The 24,423-nt window shown below is 44.5% G+C and overlaps 1 protein-coding gene across 4 annotated transcripts; it reads right to left on the reverse strand.

Annotated features, from left to right (window-relative positions):
- Positions 1–10,080: 10,080 nt before the first annotated feature.
- On the reverse strand, positions 10,081–19,074 carry LOC125507995 (nucleobase-ascorbate transporter 3-like). Of its 4 annotated transcripts, none has more exons than XM_048672538.1 (15): positions 18,499–19,074; positions 17,577–17,797; positions 16,789–16,886; positions 16,500–16,676; positions 16,225–16,325; positions 16,061–16,136; positions 15,920–15,979; positions 15,604–15,800; positions 15,408–15,504; positions 15,238–15,324; positions 14,950–15,008; positions 11,127–11,218; positions 10,967–11,044; positions 10,722–10,882; positions 10,081–10,603 (listed from the first exon to the last, which is right to left on the reverse strand). In XM_048672538.1, exons 2-15 carry the CDS (start codon positions 17,740–17,742, stop codon positions 10,376–10,378), a joined length of 1,677 nt encoding a protein of 558 aa, XP_048528495.1. In that variant the 5' UTR covers positions 17,743–17,797; positions 18,499–19,074; the 3' UTR covers positions 10,081–10,375. The 4 variants fall into 4 exon arrangements, with proteins under 4 accessions (XP_048528495.1, XP_048528496.1, XP_048528498.1 ...); XM_048672539.1 differs by having other exon boundaries at positions 17,577–17,800; XM_048672541.1 differs by lacking the exon at positions 18,499–19,074 and adding an exon at positions 18,122–18,224.
- Between the last annotated feature and the right edge of the window lie 5,349 nt (positions 19,075–24,423).

Genomic DNA, 24,423 nt, shown 5'->3' on the forward strand with positions numbered 1-24,423 from the left:
ATATTTGATATACATGTTATTGATGTGTACTTTACTAGTGTTTATAGCAACCCCTCAGTATTTGATACTAGTTCAGTTGCTAAGATTAGTAACTCGAAACGGGAGTTGCAGAATAAACAGAGACTAGTTAAGGGTGAAGTGACGATGTGTGTTGGAAGTGGTTCTAAGATTGATATGATCATCATCGCACACTCCCTATACTTTCGGGATTAGTGTTGAACCTGAATAAGTGTTATTTGGTGTTTGCGTTGAGCATGAATATGATTTGATCATGTTTATTGTAATACGGTTATTCATTTAAGTAAGAGAATAAATTGTTGTTCTGTTTACATGAATAAAACCTTATATGGTTACACACCCAATGAAAATAGTTCGTTGGATCTCGATCATAGTGATACACATAATCATAATATTGAAACCAAAAGATGCAAAGTTAATAATGATAGTGCAACTTTTTTGTGGCACTGCCGTTTAGGTCATATTGGTGTAAAGCGCATGAAGAAACTCCATGTTGATGGGTTTTTGGAATCACTTGATTATGAATCAGTTGATGCTTGTGAACCATGCCTCATGGGCAAGATGACTAAAACGCCGTTCTCCGGAACTATGGAGGAAGCAACTGACTTATTGGAAATAATACATACTAATGTATGAGATCCGATGAGTGTTAAGGCTCGTGGCGGGTATCATTATTTTCTGACCTTCACAGATGATTTGAGCAGATATGGGTATATCTACTTAATGAAACACAAGTCTGAAATATTTGAAAAGTTCAAAGAATTTCAGAGTGAAGTGGAGAATCATCGTAACAAGAAAATAAAAGTTTCTACGATATGATCGCAGAGGTAAAATATTTGAGTTACGAGTCTGGCCTTCAGTTAAAACAATGTGAAATAGTTTCACTACTCACGCCACCTGGAACACCACAGCATAATGGTGTGTCCGAACATCATAACTGTACTTTATTAGATATGGTGCGATCTATGATGTCTCTTACCGATCTACCACTATCGTTTTGGGGTTATGCATTAAAGACAGCTGCATTCACGTTTAAAAGGGCACCATCTAAGTCCGTTGAGACGACACAATCTGAACTGTGGTTTGGCAAGAAACCAAAGTTGTCGTTTCTTAAAGTTTGGGATTGTGATGCTTATATGAAAAAGTTTCATCCTGATAAGCTCAAACCCAAATCGGAGAAATATGTCTTCATAGGATACCCAAAGGAGACTATTGGGTACACCTTCTATCACAGATCCGAAGGCAAGACATTCGTTGCTAAGAATGGATCCTTTCTAGAGAAGGAGTTTCTCTTGAAAGAAGTGAGTGGGAGGAAAGTAGAACTTGATAAGGTAATTGTACCTTCTCCCTTATTGAAAAGTAGTTCATCACAAGAAATCTGTTCCTGTGACTACTACACCAATTAGTGAGGAAGACTAATGATGATGATCATGTAACTTCAGATCAAGTTAATACTGAATCTCGTAGGTAAACCAGAGTGAGATCCGCACCAAAGTGGTACGGTAATCCTGTTCTGGAAGTCATGTTACTAGACCATGATGAACTTGCGAACTATGAGGAAGCGATGATGAGCCTAGATTCCGCGAAATGGCTTGAGGCCATGAAATCTGAGATGAGATCCATGTATGAGAACAAAGTATGGACTTTGATTGACTTGCCCGATGATCAGCAAGCCATAGAAAATAAATGGATCTTCAAGAGGAAGACGGACGCTGATAGTAGTGTTACTATCTACAAATCTAGACTTGTCGAAAAAGGTTTTTTGACAAAGTTCAAGGTGTTGACTACGATGAAATTTTCTCACTCGTAGCGATGCTTAAGTCTGTCCAAATTATGTTAGCAATTACCGCATTTTTATGAAATCTGGCAAATGGATAAACAAAACTACATTCCTTAATGGATTTAAAGAAGAGTTGTATATAATGCAGCCGGAAGGTTTTGTCGATCCAAAAGGAGCTAACAAAATATGCAAGCTCCAGCGATCCATCTATGGACTGGTGCAAGCATCTCGGAGTTGGAATATACACTTTGATAAGTTGATCAAAGCATATAGTTTTATACAGACTTGCGGTGAAGCCTGTATTTACAAGAAAGTGAGTGGGAGCACTACCGCATTTCTGATAAGTATATGTGTATGACATATTGTTGATCGGAAATAATGTAGAATTATTCTGCAAAGCATAAAGGAGTGTTTAAAAGGATTTTTTCAAAGAAAGACCTCGGTGAAGCTGCTTACATATTAAGCATCAAAATCTATAGAGATAGATCAAGACGCTTGATAAGTTTTTTCAATGAGTACATACCTTGACAATATTTTGAAGTAGTTCAAAAATGGAACAGTCAAAGAAAGAGTTCTTGGCTGTGTTACAAGGTATGAAATTGAGTAAGACTCAAAGCCCGACCACGGCAGAAGATAGAAAGAGAATGAAAGTCATTCCCTATGCCTCAGCCATAGGTTCTATAAAGTATGCCATGATGTGTACCAGATCTATTGTATACCCTACACTGTGTTAAGCAAGGGAGTACAATAGTGATCTAAGAGTAGATCACTGGACATTGGTCAAAATTATCCTTAGTGGAATAAGGAAATATTTCTCGATTATGGAGGTGACAAAAGGTTCGTCGTAAAAAGTTACGTCGATGCAAGTTTTGACACAGATCTGGATGACTCTAAGTCTCGATCTAGATACATATTGAAAGTGGGAGCAATTAGCTAGAGTAGCTCTGTGCAGAACATTGTAGACATAGAATTCGCAAAATACTTACGGATCTGTATGTGACAGACCCGTTGACTAAAATTATCTCACAAGCAAAACATGATCACACCTTAGTACTCTGTGGGTGTTAATCACATAAATGATGTGAACTAGATTATTGACTCTAGTAAACCCTTTGGGTATAGGTCACATGACGATGTGAACTATGGGTGTTAATCACATGGTGATGTGAACTCTTAGTGTTGAATCACATGGCGATGTGAACTAGATTATTGACTCTAGTGCAAGTGGGAGACTGAAGGAAATATGCCCTAGAGGCAATAATAAAGTTATTATTTATTTCCTTATATCATGATAAATGTTTATTATTCATGCTAGAATTGTATTAACCGGAAACATAATACATGTGTGAATACATAGACAAACAGAGTGTCACTAGTATGCCTCTACTTGACTAGCTCCTTAATCGAAGATGGTTATGTTTCCTAACCATAAACAAAAGAGTTGTTATTTGATTAACGGGATCACATCATTAGGAGAATGATGTGATTGACATGACCCATTCCATTAGCTTAGCACCCGATCGTTTAGTATGTTGCTATTGCTTTCTTCATGACTTATACATGTTCCTATGACTATGAGATTATGCAACTCCCGTTTGCCGGAGGAACACTTTGTGTGCTACCAAACGTCACAACGTAACTGGGTGATTATAAAGGAGCTCTACAGGTGTCTCCAAAGGTACATGTTGGGTTGGCGTATTTCGAGATTAGGATTTGTCACTCCATTTGTCGGAGAGGTATCTCTGGGCCCTCTCGGTAATGCACATCACATAAGCCTTGCAAGCATTGCAACTAATGAGTTAGTTGCGAGATGATGTATTACGAAACGAGTAAAGAGACTTGCCGGTAACGAGATTGAACTAGATATTGAGATACCGACGATCGAATCTCGGGCAAGTAACATACCGATGACAAAGGGAACAAAGTATGTTGTTATGCGGTCTGACCGATAAAGATCTTCGTAGAATATGTAGGAGCCAATATGAGCATCCAGGTTCCGCTATTGGTTATTGACCGGAGACGTGTCTCGGTCATGTCTATATTGTTCTCGAACCCGTACGGTCCGCACGCTTAAGGTTTCGATGACAGTTATATTATGAGTTTATGCTTTTTGATGTACCGAAGTTTGTTCGGAGTCCCGGATGTGATCACGGACATGACGAGGAGTCTCGAAATGGTCGAGACATAAAGATTGATATATTGGAAGCCTATATTTGGATATCGGAAGTGTTCCGGGTGAAATCGGGATTTTACCAGAGTACCGGGAGGTTACCAGAACCCCCCGGGAGGTATATGGGCCTTAGTGGGCTTTAGTGGAAGAGAGGAGAGGTGGCCAGGGCTGGGCCGCGCGCCCCTCCCCCCCTAGTCCGAATAGGACAAGGAGAGGGGGCGGCGCCCCCCTTCCTTCTCTCTCTCCTCTTTCCCCCTTCCCGAATCCTATTCCAACTAGGAAAGGGGGGGAATCCTACTCCCGGTGGGAGTAGGACTCCTCCTGGCGCGCCCTCCTCCTGGCCGGCCGCACTCCTCCTGGCGCGCACTCCTCCTGGGGACCCCTAGACACACAAGTTGATCCACGTGATCATATTCTTAGCCGTGTGCGGTGCCCCCTTCCACCATAATCCTCGATAATATTGTAGCGGTGCTTAGGCGAAGCCCTGCGACGGTAGAACATCAAGATCGTCACCACGCCGTCGTGCTGACGGAACTCTTCCCCGACACTTTGCTGGATCGGAGTCCGGGGATCGTCATTGAGCTGAACGTGTGCTAAAACTCGGAGGTGCCGTAGTTTCGGTGCTTGATCGGTCAGGCCGTGAAGACGTACGACTACATCAATCGCGTTGTGCTAACGCTTCCGCTGTCGGTCTACAAGGGTACGTAGATCACACTCTCCCATCTCGTTGCTATGCATCACCATGATCTTGCGTGTGCGTAGGAAATTTTTTGAAATTACTACGTTTCCCAACACTTCTCGCCTGCCGACCGCCTGGTTCTGATCAATGATGTCTTGGACGCGCTGCCCACATACGCCATGGCGGCGCTACTCCTTCCTCCTTCGGTGGTTCGCGCTCTGGACGCCCTGCGCCGCTCCTTCCTCTGGAACGTGGCTGAGCGGGCCACGGGGGCTCAGTGCTTGGTCGCGTGGGAACAGGTGTGCCGGGCCAAAAGCGAAGGCAGCCTCGGCGTTCGCCACCTCGCCACCCAGAACGCATGCCTCCTCCTGAAGATGCTCCATCGCCTCCATGCGGCGCCCCGGTCGCGCTGGGCTAGGTGGATTTGGAGCAGTGCGGGCGGTCGCACCCTCCTCAAGCGTGGTGAGCTGGCGCTTGGAGAACACCGAGCCTCAGTGGCGAAACTGTTACCGCTCTACCGCGTGATCACCAGGGTGGAGGTCGAGGACGGGAGAGTCTGCTCTTTCTGGTGGGATTGCTGGCTTCCCTACGGGCCTATGGCGGTGGCTTACCCCGCTCTGTACTCTCACACCACGGACGTCGAGGTGACCGTTTGGCAGGTGCGCAGGCGAGGCCTGGCCGAATGCCTGGTGCCCAGGCTGACTAGGACGGGTGAGCGCAAGCTCCAAGCTATGTCGGCTCTACTGGTGACGGCCCCCTCAGGAGACGGGCCGGACATGAGGCGGTTGCGCCATGTTGTTGCGCCCCGTAACGCCCTGTCGTCTAGCGCCGCTTACAATCTGCTGCGGTTTGGCAGTGCGCAGGCCGGCTTCGCGGACATGATCTGGAGCGCGAGGGTCCCCTCGCGTGTGCAATTCTTTTGCTGGCTGCTGGTCCAAAGGCGTATCCACACAAGGGACGTCCTGCTTCACAAGTGCATCGTCAACACGGAAGAGGCTGGCTGTCCGCTGTGCTCAGCGCCCCTGGAAACTGCCGATCATATGCTCTTCGCATGCCCGTTCGCGAGTGACTTCTGGAACAAGCTAGGCGTCGACACCAGCAGGGTTACGGTGTGCAGGCTGCCTCGCCTTGTCACCATAGTGGCCGCGGTGGACGATTCGGTGGTGGAGTTCGCCTTGCTGTGCTGCTGGCAAATCTGGAAACACAGGAACGCTGTGGTCTTCCAGCGACAACAGCCATCTCTCCCGCGTGCGCTTGGATGCTGCCGTGAAGACGCCCCTCTTTGGCGTGGGCGGCTTCCTGAGAACCGAAGAGGGCATGTCGAATCCTGGCTGCATGCCCTCTCCCTCTAGTGGGTGTGTCTCTTGCTGTCACCCTGCAAAAACCCTCTCTCCCCCTCTCGATGTGTAATTGGATCCATCTGTATTCACTGCCTAGGGTTTGGCCCTGATGATCAATATATTAAGGTGGGGGAAACCCCCCCCCCCCCCCTCGCGTGAAATTTCAAAAAGAAAAACCCACTTCAATATGTACACCTACCAATTGTGAACTATCATAGCTTCCTATCGTTTTGATCATTTTACAGTAATAAAATGCAGAAAAAACAGAACATCTACTTGCAAAGATTTTCATTGAGAGTTCATCAACACATCACAACCTCGGTAACAGATAATTGAGGCACTATCCTTTTGCATTCATTTTCCTCCAAAGACAACATACAACCGGACAATAAAACACTATGTCAACCATGTAACCAACTCCTCAGCTCAAACGGCCAACCACAATAAGCTGAAACTTGTGACCGCACCAATCACTACGGGCCATGGGGGTAAAACGGCTAACAAGAACAAAGGGGATTTACATTGCACAACAGCACAAGATAATTAACAGCACCCCTTCTAGAATTAGGTAAATCGGTTCGGAACCAAATCATGGACCCGGGTTGGGCAGTGGCAGAGCCAGGAATATAGTATGAGGAGGGCCAAGTGTAGTAAATCCTTATTAAGGAGGGCCAGCTCATAAGAATACATCATTTTTGCAACCATTGATCATCTATTAGCATGCATATTAGGCTTAATACAACAATGTTAGGGGGGCCAGGGTCCCTGCTGGTCCCCCCTGTCTCCGCCACTGGGGTTGGGTAGCTGTAGAACTCCCCGTTTCTAGGATCCGAGTACCCATTATGGCGGCGCGGAAATGGTGTGAACCATGAGAGCCCTCAGTGCGACTCGTTCGCCCGAGGCTTCAACACGTTGTCCAGAAGTGACGCGACCATCAGCGCTAATGTTGGGCCGGAGCCAAAAACTGTGTTGAAATTTGCAAGCATTTTTTGAAATTTGAGAACAATTGGAAATTTGCAAACATTTTTTGAAATTTGAGATTTTTTTAAAATTTGGGAATAATTTTTAACATTCATAAACATTTCTTGAATTTGTGAATACTTTTGGCATCGACGACCATTTTTAGAAATTCGTAAACATTTTTTTGAACTCATAAACATCTACTGAATTTGTTAACATTTTACAAATTTATATACATTTTAAAATTCAAGATTATTTTTCTAAAACCGAGTTCATATTTGAAACACATTGATGTTTCTGAAATCTAAAACATATCCTGAAATCAAAAAATATTATTAAATTTCAGAACATTTTCTAGGAATTTAGAACATTTTTTAATTCATGAACAGTTTTTGAAATTCAAAAAATCCGGATACTCTTTAAAGAAGAAACAAAAGCAATATTGCCCCGCCCCGCACATAAACCGGCTCAAAAGCGCGTGCGGGAGAGCGGAGTGTGCGCATTGGCTTGATTTCCGCCGCATGGTTCGAGGAATCGGAGCTCCCGCCGACACCAGCAATCTGGTCGTGGCGACAACAGGGCTCAGTTCTGACAACGCGTGGTCGTCTGCGTGTAGAAGCATGACAATATGTCCCATTCTCGTCCCCATCGGGTAAACCGAAGCTCGAGCCTCCACTTGCGCCGAGATGGCCAGCCACCTCGTCCATGCGTGTAGGGGGAGGCACGTTTCAAATATCCATAACGATGGAAGGTGATGGCTATCATCAGGATTATTTGGTAGCACAGATGTGAATCGTGAAGAAATACAACTATATAAGGCCCTGTTCGGTAAAGGTTCGCTTCCGAAATCTGCAGAGTGGCTAAATGGCAACTCCACCATTTTAGACTACAGCTCCACCAACTCCGTTCCAGGAGTTGTGGAGCGGAGCGTTTTCGAACAGCCCCTAAGTAATGAATAAATTATGCTCAGTTGAATCCACAATCGAAAGTTTCAGGAAGAATGGAAAGTTTCAGAAAGGAGAGGTGACTATCATAAGTTTGGAACATGCCTCCTGCACAAGTAGTGAATTGATGACACTGTGTTTAGGGTCATGTTTAATCGCCCCAACCTCTTAAGTTGGACGTTGTCACAGAAATGATCTGATAGGTCCGCAACCAACTCAAGCACTCCAATTTATAAGGGGAACAAACAATTACAGACAAAAGAATAACCCGAATTGGCCAGGAAAGAACACCGAGAGCTCCAAAATTTTATAGTCTCACAAGCCCACAAAAGTGAGGCTCCACAGCAAATTTGTTTCATTAACATCCAAAGCATCATAAGCTTGCTTTCTCTCCCCCTAACCGACTAAGAAAGCCAGGAATCTAATAGAATGTTCATCTCTCTAGCAGCGTTTGGCCCGGCTGAGAACACAGACTGGCACGAGCTGCTAGAGTGCATCGCGCTCCATGAGCCGGATCTTGCGATTGGCGCTGACCGGGCCAGGTGGCGGCTAGAGCCATCTGGGCAATTCTTCATCAAATCTCTTTACCAAGCCATCGCTCCCTCTCTAGGGCCTAAGGCCCTCACCACCATCTAGGAGATTAGGCTCCCCTTGAAGATTAGGATTTTCTTATGGCAGTGGATTCGCGGCCGTCTCCCCTCTGGCGTGGAGGTCCTGAAGCGCAATGGCCCGGGAGATGGGCGATGCCCGCTCTGTGGGCCTGAAGAAGATTCGAACCATATCTTCTGCACCTGCATGTCCGCGCAGTTCCTATGAAGTTGTTTCCACGAAATAATGGATGGAAGCTGAGACCACAACAACTTCCCCGCTCTTTTCGCCGAACTCCAGGCGTTAGCTCCCCCAATTCGCCACATCAGGTGGCTGGTCATTGGGGTGCTCACCTGGACGTTGTGGACTGTTAGGAATAAACTTGTGATTCAGCGCATTCCTCTGCGACGTGCTACTGACGCTTTGTTCAAATGGTCGGGTTTCTTGCAGCTTTGCGGCCGCTTAGCCGTTCCCGGGAGAGAGACGCCATCACCTCCATCATCACCCAGCTTCGCTCGATGGCTCTCCAGATGGCTCCTCCGCTACCCCCTCCATCGCCGGAGCCGGATTAGTTCTCTTTCACCTAGCCGCCCCTATTATGTATGTTGTGTTGTGCCGGTGTTGGGCTTGTTGTGCTATGCCCACAGCTGAATCTGGGTGTCGTGTGAGTGTTTGTTCGTCTGACCTGCCTGCGGTGGCTTTGTGTGCGTGTATTTGTGTGGTTGGACCCTTGTTACTTTGTGCTCGGCGGTTGCTTTATTTATAAAACGGGGCGAAAGTCTTTTTCAATAATATCGTAGAAATGAAGGTGTAACCAGAAGGGGGGCGGCCACTCTTGTATAGACTACTAGATGATATCATAGCACTGCACCAGTGATGCGCTATGTGATCTCTTGCAATACATTATAGCACCTGTGCTCAAACATGATGATATGCTTACATCACAACTCTGCAAATGGGTATTAGAGTATGCACAGCACTGAGACTAGGTCTAGGAGCGTCGCATAAGGGTGTAACGGGACATTCACCATAACACGGGCACTATAGGCTGCTGTTCTTGAAAGGAAAACAGGCACTATAGGCTGCTGTTCTTGAAAGGAAAACAGGCACTATAGGCTGCTGTTCTTGAAAGGAAAACAGGCGCTATAGGCTACAAAACAGTGCAACCCGGCTGCTCAAGCACTCCAGTTGACAGGAGGGCTCCGAGATTCAACTTCCCGGGCGGACGTAAAAGCATGCCCTGCAGTTTCAGCTGCCCCGACCATAGCAGCAAAGCGTTGCTTGCCACATGGAAGTGCTGTGAGCAGGGCAACACGAAAGCTCCATATTCCCAATGCCTCACAATCTCACAATAGCAAATGCAGGCCTTTGCCAAACGAAAACCGTGCTTCATTTTCCTGTCATCGGTCGTCTCTTCAGGCTGCTCTTTTATAGACCAAAAGATATCGACCATGTGAAACCTGCAAGTTCATCAGAGTACGCATACCTACCAGCCTTTGATTTTGAGCATCTTATGATAAAATGCAGAAGAAAATTAGGCCAGTTTACTTGCAAAGATTTCATAAACCAATGCACGCACTGAAGGTTCATCAACACATCGCTGCCTCGGTAACCGATAATTGAGGTACTATCATCCTTTTGCATTCATTTTTCCCCAGAGACAGCATTACACCCGGACAATAAAACTCTACGTCAACCATGTAACCAACTCCTTGGCCCAAACGGCCAACAACAGCAACGACGGAAGTCCTAGCATCCTTGTACCATATATCCCACTAAGCTGAAACCTGTGACCGCACCAATCGCTACGGGCCACAGGGGGTAAAAGGCTAACAAGAACAAAGGGGATTTACATTGCACAGCAGCACAGGATAATTAGCAGCACCCCTTCTAGAATCAGAGAAACCGGTGCGGAACCAAGTCATGGACCCGGATCGGGTAGCTGTAGAACTCCTCGTTCCTGGGGTCCGAGTACCCTTTACGGCGGCGCAGAAATGGCATGAACCATGAGAGCCCTCGGTCGTTCTCGTTGGCACGGGGCTCCAGAGTGTTGTCCAGAAGCGACGCGACGATCAGCGCCACCGTTGGGCCGGAGGCAAAAACTGTGTTGATGATGTCATTGAACTGCGGCAACAAAGAACGTAGAGATGAATTTTAGAAATCAAAATTCACACACCAGGAACTCGAGGCTCAAACTGACATGATAACTAAACAATGATGCAAAGGGGGTTGCTTAACATACCCATCCTGCATTTGTTCGGGCAGGTCCGCGGCCAGCAGAAGCGGTGTACTCCGCGAAATATTGAGGGATCGAGATGCCAAGGAACAACGATAGTCCAATGATGTAGATGTTCCTCATGGAGTTTTTGTTTGCAAACTGGCTGAACGAGATTCCCACAGCAGCTGGTATCAGCAAAATACATTGGTTAGGCCAAATATAGTGAAAAAACACATATGCAACAGCACAGAAAGGAAGTTCTGGCTCACCTACGATACCAAACAAGATGCAGTAAATTGCCGCGAAGATTGGCAACGGGATTGATGCGAAGAACGCCCCAAACTTCCCTGCAAGAATGAAAGTTCTCAAATTTGAGCCAGAATTTACTTTTCTTTCCTTAAGTAACACAAGGTGGGAACAGAGAATTACCAAATATGGAGAAGAATATCATGAAGCCAGTTGATATCTGGATCACTCTCCTACTTCCAACTTTTGTTAATCCAAGTAGCCCGATGTTTTCGCTGCATTTATATAGGAAGATAAGTCTAGTGCGTGCAGTTGACAAGGCATAGCATAAATAGTTCTAAAGGGAAACTTTGTCTTGAGAAACAATATACTGGGTTATATTCAGATGTGATGTGCTAAAGGATCATCAGTGTAGTATTTCTAAGTTCTAACTAGAAATCCCCGGCCTAATATATGGACGCCTGTCGCAATATTACAGTGCGTGCATGAACCACCATCAGATTGCACTGCTGCTTTTTTTTAAACGTTGGATTGCACCATAGTTATGAAGTCATTGACCAGATGAAGACTAGTTCCATTTATCCCTAAAAAATGATTAGTTGCATTTAGCTTCCCAGTCATTGAGGGCTGCCAACTGGAGCCTGCAGCTCGGCGCAAATGGTAAGTCAAGCAGCCTAAATTTCAGGTTCACAAACTGGGCAAAACTCTTTGCACAACAAGGTGGGCAGTTTTGGCAACTTGGCACCACCGTGGAGTGAGAGACTACGGTGACAGGAGAAGCACGTGTGAACAGCATCGGCATCGCGAAGGAAATGCTAGAAGCACAAGACAGCAGTCGAGGCGAAACATTCTACCCTGACTTCCTTGCCGTTGCTGATTCAGTTGGCTGTCGGCCTGCTTTGCCGGCCCAACTAGCCCAGATGGCCGGCTCGGAAGGTGGGGCTATTACGTTTTCGCTCCGCTCCTTATAAAGCCACCACACACAAAGAGAAATTAGGTTTTCACTCCCCTCCTCCTTGAGCCGCCGCACCCAACTCATCCCTTCCCGTAGAACTTCTGCAACGGAGAACCGCAAACCATCGCCACCAGCGGCCTAACCCGGCGACGATGTCCTAGGGAAGAACTCACTACCTCTTACTGGTAAGGCACCCTTGTCGCCAGTCCAAGAAGCAGATCTAGGCGGGGATGGTGTTGGCGTGCTGTGATGGCTGACTCCACCTCCTTGAGCCGCCGCACCCAACTCATCCCTTCCCGTAGAACTTCTCCAACGGAGAACCACAAACCATCGCCACCAGTGGCCTAACCTGGCAGCGACGTCCTAGGGAAGAACTCACTACCTCTTACCGGTAAGGCACCCTTGTCGCCAGTCCAAGAAGCAGATCTAGGTGGGGATGGCGATGGCGTGCTGTGATGGCTGACTCCACCTCCCGGTTAGTCTCTCGTCTCCTCTATTTTACTACTCTAGATCTCGATCTAGCTCTTTGTTTTGCCACTCCTTCCTCCAATCGACTATGTCCCGTTGCTTTGTTCTAGATCGGAAGAACTCGCTATCGGTAAAGGCTCTGTCACCCACCCAGGAAGCAAATCTAGGCGGGGATGGCGATGGCGGGTTGTGACTCAGTCTTGTCGCCAGTCCAAGAAGCAGATCTAGGCGGGGATGGCGATGGCGTACTGTGATGGCTGACTCCACCTCCTGGGTAGTCTCTCGTCTCCTCTATTTTACTACTCTAGATTTCAATCTAGCTCTTTGTTTTGCCACTCCTTCCTCTACCTTCCTCCAATTGACTATGTCGTGTTGCTTTGTTCTAGATCGGAAGAACTCGCTATCGTTAAAGGCTCTGTACCCGCCTAGGAAGCAGATCTAGGCGGGGATAGCGATGTCGGGTTGTGACTCAGTCGTGTTGCTTTGTTCTAGATCAGGGTATCTGTTTTACAACTGATCTCGATCTAGTTGTTTTCTTTGTTTTGCTAATCCTTCCTCTGATAGATTTTGCCTTATTGCTTTGTTCTCGATCGGAAGAACTCGCTACCAGTAAAGCACCTTTGTGGCCCACCCAAGAAGCAGATCTAGGCGGGGATGGCGATGGCGTGCTGAGGGTTGAATCCAGCTCCCAGTTAGTTTCCCATCTCCTCTATTTTACTACTCTAGTCTCTAGACTAGATCTCAACCTAGTTGTTCTCTCTTTTTTTGGCTACTCCTTCCTCTAATCTGACTCAGTCTTGGTGCTTTGTTCTAGATCAAGGTATCGGCTATTCTTCCTCTAATCGACTCGGGTCTTATTGCTTTGATCTAGATCAAGGTATCTATTTTACTACTCTAGATCTCGATCTAGCTGTTACCTTTTATTTGCTACTCCTTCCTCTAATCGACTCGGTCTTGTTGCTTTGTTCTAGATCAAGGTATCGGCTATTACTCCTCTAATTGACTCGGTCTTATTGCTATGTTCTAGATAAAGGTATCTGTTTACTACTCTAGATCTCGATCTAGTTGTTCTCTTTGATTTGCTAATCCTTTCTCTAATTGATTTGGTCTTATTGCTTTATCCAGATCAGAAGAACTCGCTACCGGTAAAGCACCTTTGTGGCCCACCCAAGAATCAGATCTAGGATGGCGTGCTGTGATGGCTGAATCCACCTCCCGGTTAGTTTCCCATCTCCTTTCTCTGTTTTACTATAGATCTGATCTAGCTATTCTCTGCTACTCCCTCCGTAAATAAATATAAGAGCATTTAGATCACTACTTTAGTGATCTAAACACTCTTATAATTCTTTACAGAGGGAGTACTATTCTACTCGTCACCTCCTCCTGCTGCTACCTAGGATAGAAGAGGAAGAATAACCAATACCTTGATCTAGAACAAAGCAACAAGATCGAGTCGATTAGAGGAATGTTTAGGAAGGAGTAGCAAAATAAAGAGAACAGCTAGATGAAGATCTAGAATAGTAAACTAGGTACCAATAAGACCGCGTTGATTAGACGAAGAATAACAAATACCTTGATCTAGGAGAAAGAAACAAGACCGAGTTGATTGGAGGAGGGTAGAGGCAGTTCCTCAGTCTGCTCTGCCTCCGTCACCATCATGGGGAGGATGATCAATTGGGTGTGCTTATCATGACTTCAGGCAGATAACAAGGAGCAATCAAGAAAGAGTGGGTGCGTCTGGTGTTCCTAAGGTGCTAAGTGCCATTGTCCCAAGCTCTTCTGAGCTTGGCATACAACAACCAGAGCTCGTGATTAGAACTTTTGCTTTTAACTCTTGTAAAGTTCAAATCTTAGATTCCAAAGTTGATTTTCAAGGAAGGTGGAACTTTTGGATTTGAAGTCTTGGCACATTTTGTAGGTGAGCTGGAATTGGTCCTACTAGCCGGATGGCAACTAAGGCTTCCGATAAAGAACGTGCTCCTCCTTGCTAGATCCCCCACCTTTGTCATGTCTGTCCTTCTCCACCACCAGATCCATCGAGGTCCGGGCAACATTAAGCACCTCCTCCTTGGATCAGATAATTCAAGTCATCGTCATCACTCGCTCTGGTAGCGAAAGAGTTGGGAGTGGCAGGCGCCATGGATGGAGGCTCTGGTGCTATTGGCCTAGACAGGTATGCCATTTCCACTCTTTTTTCTTGCTTGCATCCTCTTCCTTTCTTCATTGTGTGAGGTTATCACCAGACTAGCACCTAAACAGTAGATGGAAGTATATTTCCTACACGAACAGCCTCGAGATTACGTGATAAGTTCTGATGGCATGAAAAAAGCTGTTTTTAAGGCAAATACGGTTGCTAATAATAAGTCAACAACCAGCCCCAAGATAAACTTGGCTACAATGTTGGATCATCATACCTACAATGCAGCAATACATTTCAGTTTCATTTACGCGTGAGACTATTCTATAATAGTAAAACCCTACACGTGACTGTGCCACACGAGGGGGCGCGCAGGGGGGGGGGGGGGGGGGGGGGGGGGGGGGGGGGGGGGGGGGGGGGGGGGGGAGGAGGAGTTGTTCCCTTACACTGATACAGATGAACCGGCTGGAGCACCACACAGTCCTGCCAGGAATATCCCAATGCCCTGCACGTAGACACTTTAATAGCAGCCCAGAAGAATCCGCACAAGAGTCAAAGAAAGTATGGCACAATCAATCATCACATCACATAGGAAGTATTTGAAACTATTTGTGCTCTAGCATATACATCCAGTTAAAGCATTTGTAAGGAGAAGGAAAGCATTCAAATTCTAGTATTCATGGATAACCATATTTCACTAGCCCTTATAAGACAACTTCTGAAATGACAGTCACCTGTAAACCAATACTTCGAGTAAGAACATGAGCTGGGGGTGGTGTTGCACCGGCTAGACGTGCAGTTGCAAAGTGTGCACCGGTTGACTACACAAGATAGCACAATTAGGTTCCAGCAGAAAGAATGCACGAAAGAAGATAGAACAAAGGGAAATCCAATTAGTCTTAACCTCAAAAGATGAAACAAGCACAGCACCCATCATTCCAAATGAATGACCTGCAGTGAAGATTGGTGGACCCCAATGGAAGGGGTATGAAATTTTGATCCTGAAAGTGCAGGCATGCAAAGAGTGGATTAAAAATGGCTGCTTCAAACATTTGCGATTCGTAAAGTTAGTCCATAAGAAATATCCTCAAGAACCATACCATGGTGCAGATGATATAAGGAAAGACTTGTCAGTGCGGCAGTGCTGTTGTGTCTTGAGCGAAACATGGTTGTATGCACCAGCAGCAGTAAGGATAGCTGCAAAGGCCCACACGATGCCGATACAAAGAAGCAACGAATACCTCTCAAACAAGAAGGTTGTGCGCTCATGGATATGTCTGAAGTAAAGTGGCGCATACTGCATAGAGCAAATTGAACAGTTGGTTCCTAGCCAGCTTCACAAATCATAGCATAACTAAAATGGAAATTAATCGATATTTCGATCAGAAAATACAAAAAGGAGATTTAAGTTGTTACCTGTTGCACAACAATCGCAAGAATTAGCATTGGCAACCCAATCTCAACACATTTTCCAACCTACCATGGAGAATAAACATTATATGTTTCCATTCTTTCTTTCTCAATGTTAAGTCCTCTGCTAAAATATAGAAATCATACCTGAGGAAAGCCAATTTGAAATAGTCCAAGACCAACGACACAAACAACAGGAGTCATTATTACAGGACTGAATTTCCTGCGAAATAAAATTACATGAATATTAATAGCTTCAAAAGAAAATAATACTATATGAAGTCTAAGAACTAGTACTACAGGATGCATACTTGGCAAATGCCCCCCATGCTCTGCTGTATCCAAGAATCATGTTGAGGATTGAAGCAACAATTAGAGCCCCTTGAGTTGCTCTCATTGTGTGAACGAATCTCTGCAGATGCCTCAATAGTTAGAAGTGTAAATATTACCATGTGAAAGATAATTTATCAATGAATCCTCGAAAGAACTATCATTCCAAATAACATTTGCCAAAACGCAACAAGGAGCATGGTTAAACATTACAGATAAAAGAGTGTTATGACTGAGCAAATTAGCACCACTCTACCTCATGATTACTTTCAAAGTCGTTTGTGTTAAACTGTCTGGCTATTGACAGCACTGGGACAACAAATGCGAAGGAGGCATTCATAACTGTTGGAAGCCGTGTCCCAACGAGTGTTTGGAGCAGAGTATTAATGCCACTCACAAACAGGAATGCTTGAATAACACGAGCCTTCTCACCCTATCAATAAGAACAACAAAAGCAGCAGGGAATCAACACTAAATCTTCAAAAGGAAATTACATTGATGCAGAACAAAATGCTATGAATAGCAAAACAAATTGATATACTCACAGGACCACCACCCATTGCAGGAACAATAATTGACACAAGCATGACAGTAGAGCCCAACATCACTAGGTAGTGGAGGAATGCAAGCCCTGCTACCTGAACTGTAGATGATGGTACAATAGAACAGGGTAAGTGCAAGTTTTACATATATCCTAATCATATCCAAACAAGGAAACCAATTCCAGGCTTCCAGCAGTACTGTTCATACCTAAATATATGCAAAGGAGAAGTATAAAAGACTACAGGAGATATGCAGACAAAGTCTTTTCTTAAAGATTAGGCATCAATAGACTTTTCTTTTCTATACTTCAAAGTGGCAGATCACAACAATTCCTCTTTTTGTTCCATGAAAAAAACATTGCCTCTTATAGCAGCACCTGATAGAAGTGTTGCTAGCTGTCTAAATGAACATCCCAGATTCAGATCAAGAATAGTAGGTACAGCCCTTTACAGATCAACAAAGTATGCAATAACAAAGGCTATAATTCTACATGAACAGAAGATTCAAGAAAATCAATACATCAGTGAAGTCGATTATATGTGGGGACTTTACAAAACAGAGCATTATTGAACGCAACCAAACCGAAATCTGAGATAGGCCTTGAACAAAAGAATGACCAAGAACCATCTGCAAACCAAAATTAAAGATGCCTAAATCTGTAGATATTAGTACTAGAGATCAGACTGCTACTTCGTCCTGTATGCACACAATCGAACTGTGCATGCGGAAGCAAAAGAAAGTAAAAGCGGGCAGAGGAGTTAAGAGGGGAGCCAGGATTGGATTTCCGTACCCCAGGAAGGATTGGAGTGGACGCAGTAGTTGAGTTGGTTGAACTGCTCGTAGGGCTGGTGCATGGCGCCGGCGCCAACCGGAGCGTTCATCATGGGCTGCATCCCCATGGGCGGTGGCACGCCCACCGGCGGCGGCACCCCGGGCTGGTGGTTCATCTCGCCCATTGGATCAACACCAACTCAAGCAAGAACACTCTCTCGCCTTGGACCAGACCAGAAACTGCTGCACAGGAAGGAGAAAACAATCAGGAGACGCTCTTGGGTCTTCACACCTTTGGCCCCCTTTTATGCGCGCAGTCGGGGGGCTTCGCATTGATTGCACAAAAATTTTAGCAGTGCATAAAACGAAATTTGGGGCATTTAATCAGTAGAGTAAAGCAGCGCCAAGAAATGGCTGGTGGGAGTAACTACACTCCAAAGATTGCAGCTCTCGCCTCTCACAAGGGGATGAAAAAACGGCCACTTTGCCAGCAGCAGAAAGAAAGGCTGCAGAGGAGAAGAGAACACAGACACTCCAGCCTTGCTGCTGCTGCTTGTATCTTACCCTAGCTCACAAGAATTGACCACGACTCCTTGGCCATGGGCGACTCACTCACAAGCAAAGATGCAAATCTTGAGAGGGAAAAAAGACCAGGACCTGTGTAGTAGTACTAGTATTATCCTACGGTTGGGAGGAAAGTGACAGGCAGAGAGAAAGAGAAACATCAACAAGATATGGCCGATGAGAGCCTCACTTGGGTGATTCCTGCAAGTTTGTCCCAAGAAGAATCTCCAAAGAAAACGCAGCGAAAAGGATGCGAGAATTAGCAAAGGCAAAAAAGGCCTCACATCAGCACATTAAAATAAGGGGCAGAAGCGAATCAAACCAAATTAATACTCTGCACACGAAAAGCAGCAGGGGGGAAGAAAGAACTCACTCACCGAATTCAGAGGCTGGATTCTCTCCCAACCCACCTCCCGGAAAGAAAGTAAGAAAGCGCCGGAAAATCTCCCCGGGGAGCGCAGAGAAAGGCCAAAAATTATGAGCTCCAAAAGCCTCCAGCCTTTATTATTTCTTTTCCGTTTCTTCTCCTCCTTATCTCCTTTCTATGGCCGCCCTCCCGAGAGCAGCGCCAGCGGCAGCAGCGGCAACAGGACAAACGCGGGATTTTGTAATCTTGCGGGCAGCAGCAGCAGAGGAAAAGGGATCGCGAGCTCGAAGGCCTCGCCTTCACTGCTGGTCTCGCTTCGCGAGCACCCCGCTAATCGCACTGGCGGTAATCAGCGGAGGCGAGAGGGCGGAGAAGCTCGCTCGCGCGCCGCTAATGGAGGAGGCCGAACAGTGGTGGCTGATGGGGCTTGGAGCCTTTGGCTGGATCTAGGTAGCTGGGGCGCATTAGAAAAATGCTTGTTTTTCGAAAGTTGTATTGAATGCAACAGATTCCGAGGATGGGGAGGGGGGTGGTGCCGCAGCATTAAAATTGGATTGACGCGGGCGAGAGGTTCTTCTGCGCCGCTCGCTCGCTCGCTGCTTCCCCGAGTGGTGCTAGCGACTGTAGGTCCCATCACATTTGGCGGATGGGACAGCGATCTTCTACCAGGATTTTTCATCAGTCCGGATTTCTACCGTGTTGCTGCGTTCCTGGATAGCCCACCTGCGAAAATCAGATTGCGCTAGAGGGCGCCTCCTCCCGGGACTCTTCGTGTAGTCCGATCTGCCCGGACGGCGCGCACCCGAATAGATGACCTCATGGGTCCATGACGAGTGGACCGCGGGTGCCGCGCGGCCTGGGGTCACCGCATGTGATGGTTTCGGTTACGCGCGCATGCGCCCTCTTATGGGAAAAAAATTTATGACGTCATAAACATCAGGTTCTTATTAGACCTTTCATATCCATCTGAAAACAAATATACATTGAATTATTACTAGGGCGTACAATTCTACGATGATTTTGTCATTTTTTCATGTACTGAAAGCAAGAGTGTCACACTCGATGACATTGGTAGAGAAGACCAACAATAAGGAGCTCTTGACAAAACAGCGTCAGAAATTTCAGGTACAGAACACGGCTTCAGATGTTGCGCGGTTTAGTTTCACTACTCAAGGTGGGCGCAAAAAATTTGGGACATAATATAAAATATGTCCATGGTCCTTAGAGTGGTGAAATTAAACTGAGCACCATCTGAACTCTTGTTCTCTAGCTGAAGCTTCTGATGTTGTTTCGCCAGGAGCTCCTCGTTGTTGGTTTTGACTACTAGTGTCATCGAGTCTAGCACTCTGACGTTTAGTACAAAAAAAGTGACAAAATCGGTGTTAGATTTTATGCCTCAATCATAATCCAACGTATATTGTTTTCATATGGATGTCAAAATATCTCATAAGATCCTGGTGTTCACGACGTCACGAATTCTTTTTCCTGTGCTCCTTCTCAATCTTCTACCAGGATTTCGGTAGGAATTTCAATGGTATTGCTGCATTCCTGGTACTACTACTAGAAAACAATACAAATAACTTGACTAGTACACTAGTTATGGTTGGATGAATCTTACACAATGTCTACCGAGCAGGATTTTTTTTATTTGTTGTTTTTACTAACAAGGCATTTCTAGTTGAAAGGAAAAAAGCCATGTTTGAAAGACAAAAAAAGTTCATAATCTTGTAGATGTTGAACTGTTTCATCTGAAATTCCTGTAAATATCAATAGCAGTTTCATGTTCATTTGAAAAGCCTATACGACTATATGAGACACAACAATTTTGAAGGTTTTCAAATGCTCGAAATACGAAATATTGCCATATTAGAATATGAACTAGGCCTTGCTAGCTACTCGTTGGCTTGGTGGGGCTTCCAATTTTTTCCAATGTTCAACAAATCAAATTCTTTTGTCAAAACATTATGCATTATTCATTGCTTCATAGAAATCGATAACCAAAACACTACCATGTTGTTTTAAATCTGTAGAAAACAGATAACTTGACCACCAGTTATGACAAGATGATGCTAGTAGAAAGCATGGGGCCAATTCACATGTGTTTTTATGCATAATATGATCCTAGATGAGCTAGGAAATGATTAAAAAATCCTATAGTTTTCATGCATAATATGGTGTTACTTTGAATCTTACAGGTGTTTCACAGGAAACAGTTCAATGTCTAACGAACTGAAAGTTTTTTTTCCTGACCATGGCATTTCTAGTCAATAGGAATACGCTATGTGTTGGAAGACAAACTTCTTTCCAGCATCTAGTAGATGTTGAACTGTTTCCTCTGACATTCCTGTAAATTTCATGAGTAGTTTCGTATTCCTTTGAAAAACCTATACGAGACTTCGTAGTTTTTCAAAGGCTCAAAATATGAAATGCTACCATATTATGAACTAGGTCATGCTACTTACCTATCGGTTGTGTGGGGCTTCCATTTTTTAATGATTAGTGAATCAAAATATTTTATCACAACTGTATAATTCATGCATTCTTCTTTATCGATGACCAATATATGACACAACCATAGTGGCATGTGATACTTGCTAGTCATTATGGGCCTCATTTGAGACCGAGAGTCATTCTTCAACTTCCATTACAAAATATAGTCAGTCTCTATATAACATTGCACAAGGGAGAATACAGGTGATACCTCCAGCTGGATGCTCTCATGCTACCAATTCAAAAAGTTCAAACTTAAATGATTCAAAAAATTCCAAGAAAGTTTGTGAATATTTACAACACATGTATCTACGAATGCTAAAAAATTCAGATCCTAATTCAAAGTACACATAGAGAGGAAAATTCAACATGAATAGTGTCAATAAAGACAAAAACATGAATAGTGTAAAAACTACACTATTCACATCTCGATTTGTCTTTTTGTTTCTCAATGCGTATATCGAACTTGGATCTGAATTCTTTAGCGGTCATAGACACATGTGTTGTGAACATTCATGTTTTTTTTAAAAAAATGAATAAAGTTCAAATTTTCAAATCCGTATCATGGGAGCATCAAAGTGGTGGCATCACCTGATATTTCCCTCCTGCACAACTCACTCTAAAAGGACCTAAGTGGAACACTGAAGGAGTTTTAGTTTTCAGGAATATTCATATAATATATGGATGTACTAGCAAAAAAATGTGATGTCTTAAACTAGCAGGATGACCCTCGCATTTGCATGGCTAGATTTTTTTTTTGTTTTCTGCTACATTTTTGTTTCCATGTATGCATTATATTATCTTTGAAACATTGTCCATTGTTGTCACAATTTACAGATTTTCCCAAACACAAGTTTTTTAAGATATAGTTTTCCTCGGCATTGGAAATGTTTATAGTTCAATAAACACCTTGGGGAAATATTGTTGGAATTTGGTGGGAAAATCAATTTATATGTGTCACACTGATGCTAATGATATTCATATGTGATAGTTGAACACTAAACGAATTGTCTTTCCATGAATAGTTTTAATCAATTTGTTCAATAATACTTAAAGCTAAACATCGGTGACATGTATTTAATTCTTTTGCAATCTTCATACATTTGTATCATGATGATGATGATGATGATCTTCCTCATTAGCACACTCTTTTATCACGCTTGTCACACAAGTAGAACGATATGTGTGCTCTGTTGTGTGATAAATGTGATAAAAGGGTCTATTGATGAGGCAGGTGATCACATCATCATCATCACGAGATAGATTTATGAAGAGAACATAATATTTAAATACTTGCCATCAATGCTTGGACTTATATTGTTGGTACACCATTAACCATTCACTAGGGTTGCCTCGAGTATCGTGATTGGAGTTGAGTGTCTTGCGGATATCGCTGAACACCAAATGTCAATTGGGGTGTGTATGTCGGTCTTTACTCCTACAAAGTATGTTGGAGTACCCCGCCTCCTGGGAGCCTTTGCGGGTGACGAAGCCCTCTACGACGTTCGTTTAGTGCTTGTGTGCCGCAGGCACCTCCCTGGGCTCTTCGTGCCGCCCAATCTAATCGGATGGTGAGCACCCAGACGGATGGCTTTAGGGGTCCATGATGGGTGGACCGCGGGTGCGACCGGCGCCAGCATCATGTGGTGGTTTTGGTAGCGCATGTCGGTGCCCTATCGCTAGGAAAAAGAATTTGTGGCATCGTAAACACCGAAATTTTATCAGATCTTTTGGCATCCATCTGAAAACAATGTACATTGGATTATTACTGGGCCATAAAATTTGACACCATTTTTTGTCAGTTTTTTGTACTGAACGCTAGACTGCTAGACTTGATGATACTGGTTGTCAAGACCAACAATGAAGAGTTCGTGGCAAAGCAACACTAGAAGCTTCAACTAGAGAACAAGGCTTCAGATGGTGCTCGGTTTAATTTTCATATAATTCCAAATTCTTCATTATGATATGTCAAATGCGTGTATGAATTACAAGATATAGGAGGAGATCTCCATGATTCAACTCTTCAAGTGTGCATTGCTTCAAATGCAAATTCCTCACTATGCACATCTTCAGGGGGAGTTCTTCTATATCTTGCAATCAAATTCCTCAATATCAGTATTTACACTTCATATGTTTATCCCCGTTGAAAACTTAATCTATATATATATATATTGTCATCAATCACCAAAAAGGGGGAGATTGTAAGTGCATCTAGTGCCCCTTAGTGACTTTGGTGTATTGAAGACTTATAGGTTAAGGGACTAATGCGTTTGTGAGTGTACACAGGTCTATAAGTCTATGAGGAGTTTGATATTTACAGAGAAAGTCGAACCCTAAAAATGAAGTTCTTCGACTGAAGACTTTGAATTTCTGAAGACTTTCTGAAGACTTTGAAAGTGAAGAAATTGGTGTGACCTTAAAGACTTGGCATTCATTCGAGGAACATGTAGCGTGAAGACTTTTTGTTTTCGTAGTTTCTTTTTCTCTTTCTTGAGTCACAGGAAACACCATACTGTTAAAGGGGGTCGAGGAAATACTAAGGAAAAATTTCCATGTGATGCTCAACTCAAAATCCTACACCTACCAATCCCTTCGAGTGAAGCCATTGGAAATCTCATACAGTTCAGTCATATTCTTCAGTGACAGAGATGAAGTTCTTCTTGTCTCTGAGGAATTTGTTCTGACTAGGGAGTTAGGAATTCGCCAGTGCGGATTGCCTACACAGTGAGGAACATGATAGCCCTGAGGATTTTGCTACTCAAAATTCCGACTGTTGCTGTGCTATGCGCCAGCTGTCCCAAAATATCTACCCACCTAACGGTCATATCATTGAAGGGCATTTATGTCTTATCATGTCGGGCTGCTCCCTAGGCTATAAATAGCCGCCCCCTACAACCACTGACCAGTTGGCTGCTCTGAGAGAAACTGATACTTGTCATTTGAGAGCGTCCCATCCTCCGAGGACTTTGAGCGAAAATCATCAAGTGAGGAAAACCCAAACCCAAACACCTACAAACCCCAAGTGATTGAGCATCATTGAAGAGATTGATCCTGTGTGGATCCGACGCTTGTTACCTTTGAAGACTGTGCTTCTTCCAGACGGTTAGGCGTCAAGGTCTAGAGTATCCAAGAGAAATTGTGGATCGCCGAGTGACCAAGTTTGTGAAGGTTCGGAAGTCACCTGAAGAATTACCACCAGTGAGTGGGCGAGGTCCGTGTGACCTTAGCTCAAGGAGAATACGGTGATGACTGTGTGTCCGGGACTGTGTGTCCTCAGGTTTAGATACCTAGCCGCTCCAACCAGATGTACAACTGAGACAGCAGTTGGAACTGGTCTACCAAATCATTGTCTTCACCAAGCTCACTGGTTCTATTTCCTCAACTCTTTCATTTCCTCATATATGTGTTTGAAGACTTTGACTGAAGACTTTCTCAATTTCCTCAG

The sequence above is a fragment of the Triticum urartu genome, chromosome 5 (genome assembly GCF_003073215.2).
Source record: "Triticum urartu cultivar G1812 chromosome 5, Tu2.1, whole genome shotgun sequence".
Lineage (NCBI taxonomy): Eukaryota > Viridiplantae > Streptophyta > Magnoliopsida > Poales > Poaceae > Triticum > Triticum urartu.